Source organism: Accipiter gentilis, chromosome 4 (assembly GCF_929443795.1).
Source record: "Accipiter gentilis chromosome 4, bAccGen1.1, whole genome shotgun sequence".
Classification (NCBI taxonomy): Eukaryota; Metazoa; Chordata; class Aves; order Accipitriformes; family Accipitridae; genus Astur; species Astur gentilis.
The window spans coordinates 20,999,821-21,020,251 of NC_064883.1; the positions used below are offsets into that span (position 1 = coordinate 20,999,821).

General features: G+C 39.8%; 1 protein-coding gene across 1 annotated transcript in view; it reads right to left on the reverse strand.

Annotated features, from left to right (window-relative positions):
- The window catches only part of LOC126037799 (probable acyl-CoA dehydrogenase 6), a 95,421-nt gene that overhangs the window by 22,476 nt on the left and 52,514 nt on the right, over nt 1-20,431 (reverse strand). Inside the window, exons 3-4 of the mRNA XM_049798582.1 lie at nt 12,803-12,932; nt 4,754-4,860 (exon numbers count right to left, since the gene is read on the reverse strand). Of these exons, the coding sequence (XP_049654539.1) occupies nt 4,754-4,860; nt 12,803-12,932 (237 nt within the window). The remainder of the gene's footprint in view (nt 1-4,753; nt 4,861-12,802; nt 12,933-20,431) is intronic.

A 20,431-nucleotide genomic window follows, 5' to 3' on the forward strand; every position in this document is an offset into this window, starting at 1 on the left:
CAAGGGAAAGAGACAGTACTACTGTGGATAAACACAGTTGCCATATAGCTAGTCACTCAATGAAAGGACTATGCCAAGTCTGTCCAAGGGACTTGATATGAATGAAATCTGTGTAATAATGAAGGCCAACAAACTGAAGGAATCTAAAGTACTGATGCTCATAATACATGGACACAGACACTGGACAATCTCATGTACATGGAGACTAAATAATAAATGAAGGACACACAAGAATAAGAAATTCGATACTGTACTGAAGTAGTGTGAAAAGGATGGGAGCATACGCAGTGTTTTACATCACACATCCCTTTGTTGTGGAACACCTACTAAAGAGATTAGATAGAGGTCCCATGGAAGGTCTGCAGAGGAACAATGAGCACTGTGATGTTATCACAAATGTAAACAGTTCTTGCAAGCATGGCATCACAGGGGACTAACCACCCAAATACAGATTAAAGAACAAATGCCTTTCTAATGGGAATGTTCAAGTACTTCCCCATGTGCTGGTTGTCTGTTTGCTTCAAACACTTGAGAAACAACTATTTAAAATCAACTTAATAAGAGTTGATTCTCTTTAACTGTAATTAGAAGAAAGATGATCAAGTCAGTAAGTAAGTTTTATGTTCAAAATACAGCAGGCTTTGAAAACCTACTGAACAATTTACTAAAGCCAAGTGGACTTAGTGTCAGCAATATGGCTACGAAAATAATTTGAAATATTTTACTGTAATTATTCTCCTTGATAGAGCATAGCTCTGGGAAATGGCTACTTCAGTGGGTGCTCCATAACTCATTTTTGGCAGGTCCATACCACTGTCCCTGTAGTGCCTATAAACAACTTACAGAGCATGCTGTGAGGGCCCCTTCTAGGAAAGGCCACAAGGCATCATTGAAAGGCATATGATACAGCTAGTGCCATATAAAGAATCAGGGCTGGTCACTTCACCATTCAAATCACAACATACTTGAGCCTCAAGTTTTCTTCTCCACTGTGCTCTTGAGTCCAGCCACGCACCTAAATAGATTTGACAAAAGGCAAGGGTGGCTTTAACTTTTAAGGTCAATACTATGATCAAAGATAAGCAATGCATATCCTTAAAGTAAAAAATAAAGAACGCATATATGGAATTTACATCATCAGCACAGGGAAAAAACCCCCAAACTTGCATGAAGTAGCTTCAATTCTAACTGAATGAATAATTACTTCAAAAAAACAGGAGACGGCCTAAGGAAAGGAAAGAGATTAATCATCAAAGTAAGCTACAGTTTGGAGGTCAGAAGGCAAGAACTGCTACAGGTCAAACTAAGTTAAATCTTGCAGATGAAAACCAACAACACTGAAGAAGATTGAGGCAGCAAACAAAAATGTTTCAGCCACAGAAATGAAAAGGGAATGAGAAAAAACACGAGGCATATAGAGGATGCCTCAAAACTAAAGAAATATTTCACAGGAGATTACAAAAAGATTCACAATATAGCTGACAAAGCAAGACATCTACAGGAATGACTGTACAGAAATTAAAATTAGTGAAAACAGCAGTTGTTGGTTTTGGCAATCTGCACAGCCTCAGAATACATTTGGAAAGAAAAGATAATTCAATTTACCAGTGGTATCTTATTTAAAACCAACCTGATTCATTTATTACAAAAATGGATTTTCTAGAGAAAAGCAGAACAGGAAAAAACCTGTTGGACCCAAGCAAACTAAAACTGATGCTAGTAGGTAACTATGAGTTAAAATTTTGAAAAGATAAGAATAAGGACAAAAGTGGAAATGTGGGTAAGGAACCTGGCAAAGGGAAATTGCATCAGGTTGCTTTAAAAGAGGAAGTCCTGACATACAGGGAGGGTACTATTGGAGCTGCCCTTTGGATATCAGCCTTTGGACAAAACCTATTGAATTTTTCCATTAATGATCTTTAAAATAAGAGTAAGAATACACTAATGAAATTTGCTGGTGACACAAACCTGGGAGACATCACCAACACAGATAACTGAGGTATCGCTCAGCAAGAAAGGAATGATCTTGAGATTTCAAACTCAACATGGCAAGTACAAGTACCTAGGCACAAAGTAATGATTGCAGTATCTTACACTGTTTCAGTAGCAAACCGCTAATGAATATGATCTGCATAGTTAATCACAAGATTCACAAGCCAGCAAACTGTTGTGTAACATTAAATATCAGAGGGTAATATTTCTATTACAGTTGGAGAAGCATTTGTACCATTATAGACGCCATGTGCAATTTTGGTTTTTTTATGCTCAAAAAAGATGACCTAAACCCAGAAAAGCAGAAAGACTGGAATCCACTGAGACAAAATGGGGCAAGATATCTATGTTGAAGAGGTAGATGTGAACAGGGTTACTTGGTGCAGTTGCCTGGAAAACATAACTTGAAGAAAGAGGAAGTGTCTTCCATGATGTGTTCTTATATACCCCCCCCCAGACTATCAGCAAAACATTATATAAATTGCAGCATAGTATTGAGATAGAATGAGCTAAAATCATTAAACCCGACACAAATGTGTATGCTTTGTGGTACCAAGAATCCTGAAATTAAAGACAGACTCTTTCTATACCAACTGGTCCATTCCATTCTGCTTCTCAACTCACCTCTGCTAGTTTTGTTGTGCATGGTCAATACTATGTACAATGTACAACAACTACATTTGAAAGCAGACGGGTGCTCCTTCAAATTGACTTGAAATTTTTATTACACTAATATACACAGTCCTTTTTGTTCTGTTAAATTTTGAATAAATTAATTCCAGGCACCCTACACTTCTCATGTAGAGAAACCCTTCTTTTTTTTTCCTGTGTTCACACCACCTTCAGAAATTTTGGAACTGGCAGAAGAAAATGCTAGATATACCTTATGCTGTGTCATTCTTTAGTTTAAAACATACTGACTGACATGGCAGAAGCATGTCCCCAACCTTCACATGTGAACAGTTCCTATGCTTTACTACCGCTTCCCTTATTTGAGACAAACATCCCGATAGCATGAGAAACCAAAGGAAGCATCAAGTGCAGTTTCACGCAGTTCAGTCCACTTTAAAGCTGGGCCACCTGGAGATATGTTCTCTCTGCCTCGTGCAAACCAGTGCTACTCAGAACATAAGCTAGTGCTGCTCGTGCCTAAGTTGTCCATTTAATTATCCTTTAGAAGCACTGTAAGCTGGTTTCTGGATTTAAACCAGGGATCAGATCTTCCATGACAGGTGAAAAAGTATCATCATTTCATCCTGCAGTCTGCCTCCCAGCTGTACTCTGGGCTCATCAGATAATCCTAGTTGATTCCAAATTTCTCTTTAACCGTATTAATCCAAGTGTATCATACCAATTAAACTAGATGATAAACAACATGCAGCTAAAAGAATATTTATGTTACTTATTATCTGGAACAGTGCATCAAAAAATTAAAATCATATTTAGAAAGTTCTAATAATCATCTAATTAAACTTGAGAGGCATTAATTAAAATAAATTATCTTGTATCTCCTACATTAGCAACATTCAAATTTCAAACTATTTTAATGAAAAACAAGTCTATAAAAATTATGGAATTTTTCATTTGAACAAAATCAAATCACTAGAAAAGAAAACAGCAATGGATCATGCAGGAAGAGTTAGCCTCATTGTTTCTTTATCCCCATTAACTGTCTTGAAAGCTACCTGCTTGCTGCACCCTTGCTCTAACACTGAATAATTATCTATTTATCTTGAGAAAACCACGAGTTTGGTCAAGGAGATGGACATAGGACTCTGCTGATCAAAAAACTTCTGTTGAACTTGGCAATTTTGTCTGTAGGAAGATGTTGTCCAGTAATTTGTAAGAGCACAAGGTGTTCAACCTAGCCATCCTGCGCACAACAACAAAACCTCTAGAAGTGGTTTCTTGTCATTCCCTTTTCCTTGAAGTCCACGATTCACAGTCAGATGAGATATCTTCTACTTTTTCTACAATATCTGTTTTAACTTAATTGTTCAAATTATCTATTGCCTCAGGCACTTCAGAATAATAGTTTCATTTGTCCGTGATTTTAAACATATCCTTGCGCTAAACCAAGAAAAATAGTTGCATGCAAAGTAACTACATCACAGAGCTAATAGATATGACATGGCAAATTCTTCATTACCTCTAACTAAAACAATCACCAGTTCATTTTTTGCTGCACAGGAACAATGCAAGGGGCTGAGGTGAGGTAAGAATGAGTGGGAGGAACCCATTGTGAAAGTGATGCCATCATTGTCAGAACAGACTAGCTCTGCAATTTGCCCATGTTCAGTGGAGAGGTCTGTTTTAAGGAAGTGCAAGTTTTAGTACAATTGAACAGGCCACATCCCCCATCATGTACGTCTGCAAGTTTGCACCACTAACAGTAGCTGTGCAACTACAGGAGGTACAGGAGTGCTCCTTGCCAGTGGTGAGCTCAGGAACACAGGAGGCAGCAGCAGGACAAACATTAGGAGAAATCCAGGGCCAGCATGACAGCTGCATATTAATCTGTTGTGCTCAGCCTATACAGGGTTATAGCTATTGATTCGCTGACAAATACATTCAATTTGACTGCTTTTGGATGCATGCATTACTGCTCCTGGAATATTACTTTTTGCCCTTGCCACACGAGACTTTCCTTCCTTTGTATTTCTTACAAATGATAGTGGCAAAGGGAAGGGTCAGGGAAACCAGATTCTTTCCACTAAAATACCAGGCTATCTAAAATTGGCAATTTGCTAGGTTAACTTACTTGCGACATCCGACCCAGCTCCAGCTTCGCTGATTCCCAAGCAAGCCACAAAATCTCCAGCTATAGTTGGTACGAGGAACTGTTTTTTCAACTCATCAGAACCAAACCTGCAACAACATAATGAAAAAGATAGGCTATTTAAAGCTTTTGAAGGTAAATTTTATTTACAAGTTAGTTACAACTTTTGTTCTACCCACACAGTGATCAGTTTTCCTATGACTAGGTAAAACCTGTCCCAGAGCCAAAAGGCAGAATAGATACCCTCCAAAGCTATGATTCAGAGCCTTCACCAGAAGTGCAGCCATAATCATTTTAACAAGCGTCGTGGTTTAACCCCAGCCAGCAACAAAGCACCACTAAGATGCTCACTCACTCCTCTCCCCCTCGGCCCTTATGGGATGAAAAAGAGAAAATAGCAAGAAATGCTTGTGGGTCAAGACAAGGACAGGGAGAGATCATTCACCACTTATGGTCACGGGCAAAAGAGACTCAACTTGGGGAAAAAAAAAAAATAAATTAATTTGCTACAGATCAAATCAAAAGAAGGATAATGAGATGTAAAACCAAACCTTAGAACACCTTCCCCCCACCCCTCCCTCCTTCCAGGCTCAACCCCACTCCCGGTTCTCTCTGCCTCTTCCCCCCCAGCAGCGCAGGGGGACAGGGAATGGGGTTTATGGTCAGTTCATCACACGTTGTCTCTGCCGCTTCATCCTCCTCAGGGGGAGGACTCCTCACTCTTCCCCTGCTCCAGTGTGCTGTCCCTCCCATGGGAGACAGTCCTCCACAAACTTCTCCAACATGGGTCCTTCCCATAGGCTGCAGTCCTTCAGTCGCAGACTGCTCCAGCGCAGGCTTTCCCATGGAGTCACGGCCATCTTTGGGGGCATCCAACTGTTCTGGTGTGGGGTCCTCCACGGGCTGCAGGTGGGCATCTGCTCCCCCGCGCCCCTCCAAGGATGGGCTGCCGTCTCACAACGGGCTACAGGGGCAACCCCTCCTGTGGCGCACCTCCTCCCCCTCCTTCTTCACTGACCTTGGTGTCTGCAGAGGGGTTTCTCTCACATTCCAACCTCCTTCTCTGCTGCAGGTTTCCCTTCTTAAATCTGTTCTTCCAGAGGCACTACCACAGCTGCTGATGGGCTCAGCCTTGGCCAGAGGTGGGTCCGACTTGGAGCCAGGGAAGCTTCTAGCAGCTTCTCACAGGAGCCACCCCTGCAGCCACTCCCCCACTACCAAAACCCCCAAACAACACGGCTTTTACAAGTATTCAGGCATCGTACTCACACAGAAACGTGTGGTCTAGATGCCCCAAATCTGATCTTTATGACTGTTGTTTTGAGAGCTAGCAGATCCAAACAAACATAGTCCCTGGGGTTTCCCCTCAATGCTCCTGCACCAGTCTGCAGTCAGCCAGGATGGAGGACCTGCTGTCTGTATATCTTCTGACTTTTGCACCAGCTCTTTGCCAGGTTTTAGTGGTGACTGAAAAGTTATGACATGTGATGGCCACCCTCTGCAAATATCTGTATTTATGTTGTTAATATTTCATATCTGCATTTAAATCACACAGTGAAATCCTTTAGTGCTTCTTCCCAGCCATTCTTTTAGTCCCCACAAAAATAAAAAGGGAAACAGCAAACTTTTGATGGCATTTCACACAAAAAATTCACTTGGCCATATTTCAATTCAGTTAAGAGGCACCCTCTTTTTTCCCAACGTTTAAGGTGCTTTCATCGATTCAAAACATGGTCCACCTCATTTCATGGTTCCTCTTTGGTATGAGGCTTCTCAGGTCAGCATCTCCACTCATCTTAGGCTCGCTGGCTGCCAAAGCAGGCTGCAGTTACCTGGGCCCTCCTAAAACAATGTCCCAGTACTTCCAAAGGAGGGATGCCATTTTAGCTAAGACTCCTTCTTTTCCACTCCAACCCTGACACAAAACAGTCAAAGGACATGGGACGGCCAGAGAACAGAGTGGGAGCTGGCAGATGCTTTCACTTCGTGCACACAGGGAGCTCAATTCCTAGTCCTGTCCCCGCTGATAATCGTGGCAGCAATCCCAAATAAATACAAGAAGCCAGCTTGGAGTGTTTATTCCTTCCTCCAGCATACTGGGACAAAGTCCTCTGCTCTGTTATGCAATGTACTTTTTTTTTTTTTTCCTTGGGACATGATCAAGTATGGCCAGCTGAACATTCATTAAACAAAAAACCCCCAACCAACAACATGAAAAATCAGATTACGAGAGGAGCTAGCAGACATTTTTGGCAATGCATTCTGATGCTTAAAACTCTGCCAACCTTTAGTCATTTCAACAGAGGATTTCCATGATAAGAACTTCTCTCAGAACAATGTTTTTGGTTTGATATCTTTGTTTGGTTGGTTGAAGTTCCAGAAAACAGTTCAGCTCTTCCCAAAAATGAGGCTACAGAAGAAGTTATTTTGCAATTAAAAAAAAGTCTGGCAACATTATCTTCAGAAGATCATGGGTCTCCATGCCCTGCAAGAAGGACATGCAGCTCAGCAAGCAACTAGCTATTGTGTTAGAAATATGTTGTTTCTGTAAAATTCTACCTATTTTAAATGTATCCCAGCAAAATCTTGGGTTTGCATAAATGCAATACCCACTTCTTTCCAGTTTAACAGCTCCAGAATTAGAAAACTCCGCAATGAGATCATAGTCTGGTCGTCTGTCTTGAGCCAGAGCATGTCTGCTTTCTGGGCCGGGGCCATACCCCAGAGCATAGTTTCCCATGTGATTAACTGTGCAGCCTTAGCATCGCTCTAAAATATATTTTCATGCATGTGTGTATGTATACACATACACATGAGTCTACAGTCAACAAACTGTTGACACTGGGTAACCAAGAATTCTCAAGTGTGAGATTCTGACATGTGAAGGGTTGCATGAAAGTGGTCCACCCTTTCTTGCTCCACGCTTCATAAATAACATTATATTAAATGTCATTAATACAAACACAAAAATGACAACGGTATACAATCTTAAATGGTGGGTAAGAGGAGAATAAAACCATGGCAAAATACAGATGTAAGAACACTTCCTTGATCCACACAGTTCTGTTTATGTGCTCTGCCAATTAGAAATTTGAAGTCGCCTTTATTCATCTCAAATATATATAAAAATCTGGTTTCTGACAGGTTAGATTGCTACATTGAATATAAATATGTCTATTGCACATCACTATTCTGACTTAATTGGGCTGATATTCATCTTGGTAGAACTGCAGATCTTCTGTTTCTTCTGGGGAAAAAAGCTGAGCTGAAGTGAATTAAATTAGTAAGAAAAGTTCAGAGTAGAACTGACAGATACACTAGTATGATACACTATTAAGTGCAAATTGAAATTCTGAATATGAACAGCTGCAGGCAGTTCTAACACGGCTCTCAGCATTTGATCAACTCAAGCTTTCTTGCACTGGAGCTCACAAATTTGAGCACTATTCACCACCAAAGCAAAAATAAAGAAGAAGAAAAAAAAAAAAAAGAGAAGTTTTCAGATGATCTATCCATCATTCTACAGTATCTCAAAGATGACACAATAGTTTACTCATGGACTTCCTAGGAATATAAAGAAGATTTCCTTTAGGCAAAGAAAAGGGTAACTCTGACCCACTGTAATTTTCCTTCTTACATACTAGCAAGAGGTGAATGTCTCCCAATTGTCTTTCTGTTTTGCTCCTAGACTCAAACTATTGATAATGCAGTAGCCATGTGCCACGCTTTTGCTTCGGTGTAGCCCTGCACAGGCATCCTGCCATCTGAAGTCCAGGTCTAGCTCAGCAGTACTCCTTGGATCTTCAAGATACAGGAAAAGAAGCAAGAAAAAAAAAGGGAAGAGATACTCTTTACAGGCACAGAAAGGGTTAGAAATGTGTGGTGAACAGCAGCAAGCACCCTTGGGCAGCATGGAAGCAAGCCTCATTAAGTTCAGTAATTTACGTAACCTGGACTGAAACAAATCCACACTGCAATCAGCTTCCTCTCCTTGAGTCTCTAATTTCAGTCAAGGTAAGACAACATGGGAGTTTAAAAAACCCACATTTAGAAAACTTATTTACTTTTTGTGAAAGACAGTATAAGAAAAAAAGCATTAAGGAAAGTGCTCTGGCTCCCAGTTTTTATCAAGCCTTTAAGCTTCAGTTATTTGAAGATTTTATGAAATAATTTTTTCAGTTCAAGTTACTGCTATGTTCTGAAAAGAATACGTATGAGAAGCCTGTATGAGACTACCTGATGGGTATGAGTACCTCATGCAGATGAGACTACCTGAAGGGTTTTGGTTAAGAATGATTACATCAATATTCTATTTATTTAGGAATGCATTTTGCACTAAAATGCAGGTATTGTAAAAGAGGAGTCATGTTAAAGATTACCCTCTTCAGAACATGCAGTTTTTAAGAGCTACTCATGTGGCTGGTGTCCTGCTGCTACCACACCAGCTCTGAAGACCTCAAGGCTGCTCACCAGACAACCTGCCACCATAGCATGGCCAAGTTGTCACCAGGAGCTGGAGAAACCTCAAACTTACAGGAACAGTGTGAAGCTGTTCTGAGGAAAGCTAGTTCAGGAGTAGCTGCTTGACTTCACATTGCCCCACTGTATTGCTCTAGCCAGGTTAGACCCTCACAGGTATTCAAAACCACAAAGCAGCACAACTGTCTATGGATGCAACATAACTAGCCATCATGACAGCAATGCTTAATGATACTTTTATTAATGATGTGTTGAAAGCTGCACCTATAACAGTCTCTGCTCTGGCTCAGGGCAAGACCTGGCCTACCTTATGTGCACTATACAAATTAAGTACCAAATGTGAGAGCAAGAAAACTCAGTATGTCTGTTCTTGAAGAAGCACAAAACCAAGTTTCCCTCACACTATGCCAGTGGGAAAGCCACTCAGCTCTTGAATGACCCCTTCTCATTTTCACCCTTTTCTCAGGTGATCAAGTGGATGACCCTGCTTTTCAAAACTGCTGTTGTGTCAGCTGCAGCTTCTCTCCTTTACAGCAAACAGGAAAAGAGACATTAAAACTAACTTTTTGGACATTAATTCTCAGGTATGCTGCTGTTCAGGGTGGAGAAAGAATCAGTGACAAGTAAGCTGATGAAATAGAAGAGCACTCTCTTCCCACTAAATAATCATCATTGTCCTTACCGTTTTCCTATAAATAATAGTGGGGGGCGGAGAAAAGGAACATCTACTGCCTAGTGCCAAGATAAAGGAGCTTTACACTGATCTGGTATCACTATGGATGTGTCACCCTATAGCTTTGTTTACAAGCCCAGGGAAATATATCTCATTCACTGCCTCAGCTGAGAGCTGCTTCCTCCACCCAAATTGAAAGCATGAAAGCAAGTGAAGTATTATATCTGAATTCATTTGAAAGACCTGACAGAGTTATGTTCAGAACCACATACATCAAAGGTCAGATCACTGCTGACAAAACATTTTGCATTTAGTTCTCAAAATTTAGAAAGTGCTACTGCTTCACTTACAAGAAACTAGGCAAAAAAAAAAATATGGAGCAGTCTGGGCATCTTCAAGTGAAACAAAACTATTTTCTGCTATATGTGTCTGCACAATAGAAATGCATATAAAAAAAATCTGCACAGTTGTTTCCAAGTATCACCATGAAAATAACTTTCTGAATATTGTAAAAAAAAAATAAAATCATAAAGAATGAAGTAAAAAGGGGCAGGAACAGTGAACAGGCAAACAGATATGGGTAACATTTTCAAAAGTTATTATTTATATAATTGAAGCTGTTACTACAATGTATCTTCCCATTTAACCAAATATCTCAATGACCTTCACAAACTAAGCCTTGCAACAGCTTGTCACTGAAGCAAGAAACCCATGGAAGTTGCAGAAACAGCATCAGGAGGAGGCATCCTGACTGTAGATATTTTAAGACTTATATTTTTCCAAAGCATGAAAATTTTAAAAGCTCTGTGCCTGCACATGCGCACACACATGTGCATATATGTATCCATCTGTTCAAACTACTGCGCTATCTATATATCTAATTGAGGGAACATCTCCCAGTTTATAGTGGCAGAGCATCTTAATGATGTATCACATTCACTGAGTTGGTTGTCAGGTGCACTCAATACATGCTTGATGAATGCTGAATAAAGCCCAAAGTTAGGAAAGCCAACAAAGGGCTCCAGACTTCTTTTTTATAAGTTTTTTAGGGGATGATGGTTGATTCCCATATTACTGTTTACTTTGTGCATTGCTGATGTGTAACAATGCATAGTTAAGACACAAAATTTGGATTATCTCTTTGAACTTGGTTAGGATCACCACCAATTAGAAACCATTCAGGTTGTGCATGTAATTTGAATCCATGACGCAGGGCAAGCAGTTAACCCTCTCACTATACTGCATAAAGTAAAGCTGCACCCATGCAAAACTTCCTGTAGCAACCAGCTTTCTCTTTTCAATATCAAGTTTCACTTTTACATCTTAAAGAGTGGGACACTGTACTCTGTAACTAGTCAGTGGAACTGACTTAACAGTGGAGGAAAAGATCAGTAATACAGATGCAAATTCAATTACAGATTTCATCATGTTAATGACATTTTAACCTTTACTTTCCAAGAACATCCACTGTAGGATTTCACTAGCACAAATGTATGTAGCTTAACTGCTTTACTACAGCAGAACAGAGTATAGAAAGGCCAAAAAATGGCAATGGAAAAAATCCTATCTTCTTTTACCCACAGCTTTTTTTAAATGCCTGGGAATAAAAGGCTATCATGGGGACAAGGTACTATTTTCTGAAGTCTTAAAATACTAGTTTTATTCTCAGTTGGACTATAACCAAGCTACTGTTGCAACAGACATACTGAACTCCATGCTTTCAGCAAGCTTTTGGTGTATTACACAAAGGAGAAGAAAACTTTTAGAAATATTTGCCATGACTGAGACCTCCAACGTTGCACATACCTAGCAGAAGGATAAATGGATGTCAAGGGAACAGAGCCTAGATTCCGGACTCTACAGTGGATTTACAGGCATTTTCATTCAGAATGGGGAAAAAAACCCCGAACAATAAAAACCAAACCAAACCCCACACCAACAAACAACCCAACCCTAAATGCTCTTTTGTGCAGAAGCCTCCCCTCTTGTATATCTGTTTTGTGCAGAGAAATTCCTGACTTCATCATCATTATTTGAATTCAATCCCCACCACCACCTTCCAGAATTTTAGGCGTATCCATATTCCAGGGGAAAACTGCTGGTCCAGCCTGTCACCTCCTTCTAGTTTTGCAAACTGCTGTTTTGATGCAGAATGTCTTTGAAACTACTGCATGAAGAAGAATTTGGTAACTGCCACTTTTATTGACAGAGGGAAAAAAAACCCCAACAAAACAGATTCAGAAAGTGCAGGAGCCTGAATGATAGCAAGGGATATAAAAGGGGAACACTGACACAAGCAGATAAAAAAACCCAAAATGAGTAATTGCCCGGAATGGGCGTATTGAGGAAGCATGATACATGTGCTACAACTTTAGGATTTACACCAATATTGATCTTTATTTCTGAAAAGTCATGGTCTGTGAGGAGCACCTTGTAAAGCTGGAAAAAAGCAAGTAAATTATAAAATAGAATTAGACTGATCCTAATCATTACAACTAAATGCATCCTTAGTATGACTGCACTGGGATATCTGGCTATGAAAAACCACAAACATGAATAGGGAAATTCTGGAATTAAAATTGTTTTATTGGTTGTGGCACCAAGGTTCTGTGCTTGTAAACATATAATCTACTATTAAACAAGGCCTATGTTTTAATATATAATATTCTAACATTAAAAAAAAAAAAAAGTATTTTCTCCTCTAAACCAAACTATCTGAGAGTGGTAGAAAGGAGGTTCCTTCCTCAGGTGTTACTGAAGAGCAACTAGAAAGTAAATCTGCACAGTCATGTTTTTTTCTACTCTTATACAGATTGGGTTTTATGCCTAAACACAATCCAATTTGGGTTTTAGACTAAACCAAACTTTCTGAAAATTACCTTGTAAGAGCAGGAGTAGCCATGCCAGCTTGCACTCCAATAGCCATAGGAACACCTCCACAGCGGATATTTCCCAGCTCTTCTGCCACTGCAATGCTATAGGAGAAGTCCAAGCCCATGCCGCCATATTCTGAGAAAAAAACAAATCTATGACACTCATGTCCTAGACTGGCATAAGCAACAAGAAAAAAAATATTGCTACTGCAAGGACTTGCCAACTGTGATTTCACTGCTAATTTTTAAATATTGGACAATTATCAGCTTTCCTTTCAGAAAAATGATGTCATACTATTCTTTACAAATCTGAATTTAAAATTATACCTGCTCTAATTACCCATGTGCACATCAGGTCACCTCTGAATACCCTAAGTAGCATCATTACTTTTACTTGAAACTGCAGGAAAAAGTGACGTGCTGCTGAAAATGACATTAGAAGGCAAAATTACGCTTTCTAACAGCAAGGTCATATGAACAAATCACCACAAGGTAAGAAGTGCTTTTATTTCTCCAAGATAATGCCTGACACTCTCTCTCATCCCCCAAGACACTCAAGTGGAGCTCATCGGTCACACACAGCAGTCAAGTCAGCACAGAGCAAGACCAAGTGCCCCTATGTTAAGTTACTGCTGTAGCTCAAAATCCATGTTAGACACAAGTACGACACCGAACACACATATTTCATATCCTGGCACCTGGTCGGTGCAGTCATTAAAGCATTTTTCATTAGCAGGCAGCTGACAACCCCGGGTGCTGGCTGGGTGCCAGCATGGGCCGCTCCTCCTCCCCACATTCCAATCTGCAAATTCAATTACAGAGGATATTATTCTTCATCTCCTTCCCATGCCCAGTGCTGATAAACCCACCATGCAGTGAAACACAGAAAAGGGCTACATTGCTATGATGGATGAGGTAATTTCTAGCTGTACTAAACAGTTTGTAGTCCAAAGGAAATATGGTGAGAAACAGAAAGACTGCTTGACGTCATTAGTTGACTGAGAAGCTTTGATTAGATAGCATTTTCCTCCTTTTTTTTTTTTTAAACTCATTTGAAAACCAGCTATGAAAGTTTTAAAAAAAAAAAAAAGATACAATCCCCTACCCCTCACACACACAGTAAGGGGCAATCAACCCTCTTCCATTTTCACTTGCTGACATCAAACACTATCTGAGCTCACCCCTCTACTGACCTCCTTTGAAGTTTTCAAAAAACACCATTAATTAAAAATCAAAACACCACAGTGCATATAAACACAGGGCCTGGTGTGCTATCATCTGTTTCCTAAACCCACAAAAACTGTCTTTGTGCATCCTTTTTCTGCAGAAAGAAAGGAAAACACAAATAGAAAAGGCGAAGTGTGAAGTTCAATTTTCAAATAACATTTCTCCTTCGGTCATCCTGAATAGTCTGGATTGTCAGAATTAAAAAAATAGCTACTTTTCCAAACTTTTACCTGAAAATAATGAATGTTTCTTAAAAATATACACAAGATTAAAATTCTTACTGGGAGTTTAATCAGTACAGTTTAATCAGAAACAACAGTAACATCGCAATGTGTTTAGCATAATATATAATCCCATTCTCTTGCCTGCACAAAGCCCCTATCAACAAATAAATGGTCTGAGGAACAGTAAGGAATGTACATGTATGCAAAGGCAAGGCTATTTAGAGATGTATGGTATGAGAGAATTTTTGCTAATTTTATATTAAACTACAGCAGAGTTTTAATAGATAACCTCAGTTCTGGCACCACTCAAATGCTTTCCATTTGATTTTTTTTTTTTTTTAATGTCAATCATCTTTTTGCCAAACTACAGTTATTACTAATTTTGTCTTTGGTTTTGTCTACCAAGCAGTTACATTTCTGTCTTTCACTTAATTTCACAAATCAAAACTTTAGTCTCTTGATTCACCTAAAGCAACTTCACAGGAGGAATGCTATGCACAAAACTGACCCAAAGAAGGACAGTTTTATGCAGATGTACAGCTTACATTCTTTGTTCATATAATAATATATCATGAATTGTAGTATAACAGGCTTGCCTTCTTCTCATTTGAGATTAGTTACTAAGTGGTACATTTTAAAAACAAAATGCTGCAAAAGGCCAGCTCACGAAGTGATTAACACTGAAAGAATTTCCTACCAAAGGGAGGAAACAATCAGAATGAAGCTTTAGGAGCTGAGAAGGTGGAGGGGAGAAGCCCCACCAGACAAAGAGATGCTGCACCCTGCAAAGATTTTATAATCTGGGGATAGATAATTCAAGAAACAACCACAGATGCAGACAGGCAGGAAGGGCAGAAGCAAATGGTAAAAACGTTAATCAGACAACACCTAACTTTTCATCAGTTCTGTTCCAGGAGCCCAGGAGAAAGAGTTTCATGGAGAAACGTGAGTGGTTTGACAGGCGATTATAGGGAACACCTCTTTCGAACCCAAAGTACTTGATCAAAACAGAGATTCACTTGTCCATGCAGTCTGTGCAGCTATATCCCCAAGTAATTTGGGTAACTTATGTCATGGCTGGAGACAGTTGTGCCCCATCTCTTTGGAGAACCGGATCTCTGCACCGAGACACGCTGCCAGCAGTGTCACACACAGCAATAGCAGGCAGCGCTGGCTCTGAGCACCGATGCAGCTTTCTTTTTTCCCCAGCACATGGTGGCAGCCCGGCTTTCACAGCCCGGCTGCCAGCACTCCAGCCAGCTATTTTTGGGGCGGGTCTGAGCACATCACCCTGCATGCCACAGGACTCAGCTCGTTAACCGAGACAGAACCACTAGGCTGTTCTTATCTCCACCTGCTGCAGCAATGATGGTGAATGTTTAATTTTTATTTGGAGTAAGACTCACTCTTTTTGGAATAACCCTTATTTGCAATAAGGGAATAAGCTGGTAGTAGGAAGATTGTGTTCGCCAGTCTCATCGACAAACACCACCTCCTGGAAGTATCCGTACAATGAGTTAATGCTAACAGGTCAATATAATTTCCATTCAAAAAAGCTAACGCCATGTCTAATATAATTTTTGGTGAAAAATCCATAAAATGAAAAGAACTAAATCCATTTCAGATCTATTGCTTTAAAAAAAAGAAAAGAATAACAAGCTATATGTAAATATACACATGTAAAACATTTCTAGGGTAAATATTTCATTTAACTTTAAAATGAGATGAGTGACCTTCAGCGAATTGTTTGGCTACATTCCCATCTTTAATTTGCAAGAAATATTAAAAGAACAAAGCAAGGCAAAACTAGGCAGAGTGTCTAATGCACTAATGCTTTCACAATTCAAAACAGGTAGAAAAAGGCAACTCTGCTAGATTCAAATTTTTACTGTTTTGCTGACAATAGCACAACTTCCAGCTGTTAAATGGCTTAATTTGATATCTTATCTTTCGCTTGATTTTAGGATCTTTTACGAAGAAATTAAATTACAAAGCCCAGAGCAAGAACACATGAATATGCACATAAATAAAGCTTCGGCACTGCAGAGCATGGGCAGGACCCACGCTGGAGTAGGGGAAAAGTTTGAGGAGGAAGGAGCAGCAGAGAGGGTCTGCCATGGTCTGACTGCAACCCCCATCCTCATCCCCCCGCGCTGCTTGGGGTGGGGAGGGAGGTAGATGACTCAGGAATGAAGGACTGAAGCTGAGCCTGGGAAGAAGGGGGAGAGGATGGGCAGAACACGTTTTAATTTGGCTTTGTTTCTCACTACACAAATCTATTTTAATTGGCAGCAAATTAAATTCATTCTCCCCAAGCCAAGTCTGCTTTGCCCATGATGGTAACTGGTGAGCAGTCTCCCTGACTTTCTCTCGACAGCTAAGCCTTGCCATCCTATTTTCTCCCCTGCCCTGTTGAGGAGGGGGAGTGGGCGAGTGGCTGGGTGCGTGTCTGGCTGCTGGCCAAGGTGAACCCACCACACCATGGTCAGTATATTAACCTATTTTTATTTTACATTGGCTCTGTGATTTTCTACTAATCACCACCACCACATTATTTTAACCCCCAAAAAACCCCAAACCAACCCTCCTTATTTTATATAGACCAGCTTATTTCTACATGTTAAGTTTGTGACACTGCCAGTGGAGTGGGAGTCCAAGAGAAAACACCAAATTTTAAAAAGCATCATTTTTTTAAAGGATGCAGATGTACATTCTACTAAATCTGATAATTTAGGGTATCAGGACTTTTATATATGAATATAGGCAGACAAGAGATGATGCCCAAAAATACAAACGAAAGAGCAGGACTATCTGATCTTTAGCTGCAACATGTCAAAACAGAAACGCTGCTGAGAAGATCAGTTGGGAAAACAAAGGCAAAGAAAGTCTGTGAAAAAGGACTTCTTCAGCAAAGGAGAAGCTGAGGTCTTTGATACAATCGTTTCATTTTCATGAAGACCAACACGTTTCTTGTCACTTGTTCAGCCACAGGCTCCCTGTTCAAATATGACTCTGTTCAATGATGAGACAGGCTTGAAGTCTCTAGTCCAAATTTTGTAAGAGTTTAGAAGTGTCTCTGTTTGGAATTTGCTTCTGAACCCCCGTCTAGTAGCTGTCAGTGGGAATGACAACATCTGTGGTGAAAAGGGTCTAAGTGAGTTGAACCAAGGTGAAACAGGGCACCTTCAAAGGGTTTTAAGAATGTGAGCGAGCTTGGAAAAAGTAATGATGGAAACGCAATACAGCCATATAGGTAACTCAATCTTAAATGCTTATATAAATTATCTTGTTTGTTTACATAGCTTCCAAAGTTCACATAAAGTGTATCTACACTGAAGGAAATCACACAGTATTATTTCTACTATTGGCACCTAACACGAAAAAACAAATGCGTGTTCTTAATCACACAGTATTATTTCTACTATTGGCACCTAACACGAAAAAACAAATGTGTGTTCTTATTTCTAGTGACTAGAAAGACACATAAAACATGATTCAACTCCCATTTTGAAGACAGGTCTGAGAGACTCCTACATCTGACACTAGGATGACAGAGCTACTTGCCAGTTTTCATCATAGCCTCCAATTTTAAAATCAACAGAAGGAAAATGTAAGTGTTCAAACCTTACTCAAATATAGTTCAAGAATTTCAGCTCCAGAGGACTACAAAGAGCCCTGAAGTTACATAATTGCAAAAGTTATCAGGCAGGACAGTACAGACATCCTACTGTAATACCTTTGCTCCTCTTTATATAAAAGGACTTTAAAGAATTACCAAAGGTGTACTCTCTGGGTTGTATAATTTCCCACGAACCCATTCTGAAAAGCTGAGGCTGATCAAGCTCAGAAAACACCTCCTGCATTCTTGGTTATTTGCTTCTTGCTGGGTGTAGTGGAAAAAACTCTCCTTTTGTGTAACAGAAACACTATGAGTCTACTTTAGTCTTGTCGAGATGAACACATATATATATTTTGGCTATTTCCCCTGGATCAATTCAGGAAAAAAAACCCCAAAACACCAAAAATCCACACACCAACTAAAAAAAACCCCCAAAAGAAACAAATAAAACCCTTGTACCAGATGCAAAGTTCCCCTTAACAGATAACTTTAGTCAGATGGATCAAACTCCCTCAGTTTGACTGAAAGTTTGTCCCAAACCAGGAAAAATTATAGTGCTTTACAATTTTGTTTGGTTGATCCTAGAAAGATCACAACCACATAGAGTACTTGATCTCTCACAGATACTCCCTAGTTCATCCAAAAAACCCAAAGCAGGTAAGGACCTCTTCTGCTAACCAAAGTTTTACTTGTAACATCACTCTTGTGATCCAGTATTCTTTGGAAAAATTAAAATATGGATTGCCTGCTCATTCTTTTTCAAACATACACAGTTAGCAGCACAAGTACAACCCCTGAGCAATTAACAGTGCAAATTGTGTGTTCCTGCAACACTCATTGCTATAGAAGTCATCACGGCTGCTACTTCAGAAACTAAATTTATTGACATGAGTAAGGTGATTGGATCTGTCTAGCACTGTTTTAGATTAAGACAGAGCTACACTGGAAAATACAGGAGAAACTTCCACCAGAGTGTAAAGATAAAAAAAACTATAAAAACAACACAAAATGCCATGTAAGAACTCGGCAGTGCCTGCCACTGAGCAGATAAATGCACCATGCAGAACTGGCCCTAGCTGGGGGCAGCATGGACACATTTAAAGAGCGTTCAAAGTTGTATAGGACACTGCTTTAGAAAGCCAGAGCAGTATATTCTAAATTACTAGTTGAGAACAGCTGCACTTGTCACCCTCTGACTTCCAAAAACCACCCTCACAAATTCATAAGTTTTCTTTATTTTCTAAATGGCTACGGAGTGTCACCAAGTGCCATCTAAGTCAGCAGTCACATCTACATAAATCTTCAAACTCAGAAGGATATCTGACTTCTTAAAAAAAGAAAAAATTAAAAAAAAAAAAATCACAGAAACCCCCAAAATTGTACACAAACAATGTTATAGGGAAGCAAAAGCTAAGCTGCACAGTACAATAGAATAAAATGTCCACAACACAAGAAATATCAACAGTGTAAAAAGATGCAGTAGCAAAAAAAAGAAAAAAAAAGAAAAAAAAGAAAAAAGAAAATCCAAGATTGCACACAGTCCCAAGCACCAGCTATTGAGTCAGCTCCAACTCAGAGAAAAACTTTGTGCAATCACTGGTCACAGATTCCTCAATAGCCTCCTGCATGCTTTTAAACTGAGATTATTTTTCCCCCTCAGCTCTGACCCAACATCAATTCCACAGAAGCCTAGTTAAACCATACTACTTTTTTTTTTTTTCTTCAAGGTTAAAAAGTACAGATATCAATTATTGTACATTTGAAATCGTCAGTCTAACTAAATCCACAGCACAAAGAAAACAAGAAAAAAAACACACGGAAAAATGAGTCAAGAAGTGTATAGGCTGAACATATCACACCTCCTGAGCTTCAGTGGCAAAGCCACGCTACTTCTCACAGGGCTTCTCTTCAGACAAGCTCATAAATAAACCATAGCCTAGGTTTCAAGAATATCACCTCTGCAATCCCCCAGCTGTTTGAGGTCAGTCAATCAGCAACAATTGCCAACCTCCTTACACACACTGAACATATACATTCCTACAACCTGTTGCACATTTCCCTGGTTTAAGATTTGCTTTTGGATGCTCGGTTTAATTCTCCGAGTCAGGCTCATCCACAAGGGAATACTGCTTCTCTCCAGCCCGAAGGCTGCCACCCTTCTGACAAACAGGCCAACATTACATCAACATCCTTCGACACGGTGCGTATCCAAGGCGGTCCTACTGACACCACTGTGAATCAGCCCTCAGAGGCACCAAAATCTGCCTTCAGGCTCGATGAGGCATGTCAGCCCCATGTACAATGTCCTCTTCCTCCCAAGAAAACAACTGCACAGCTGCTCAGCTAGCTTCTTTTAAACATGTTCATTAATTTTGAACAGGTAATAAATCAATTAAACTCACACCTGTACAAGAATGAAGTGGGTACATAATCTTTATGTGCTGCTGGTGGTCCTATTCAAGACTCTTCCTCTCACATGAATTACCACAAACTACTGCAAAGAGTTCACATTACTCTGCATCATGGCAAATTTTCCTCCAACAGGATCTGAAGCATGAATACACT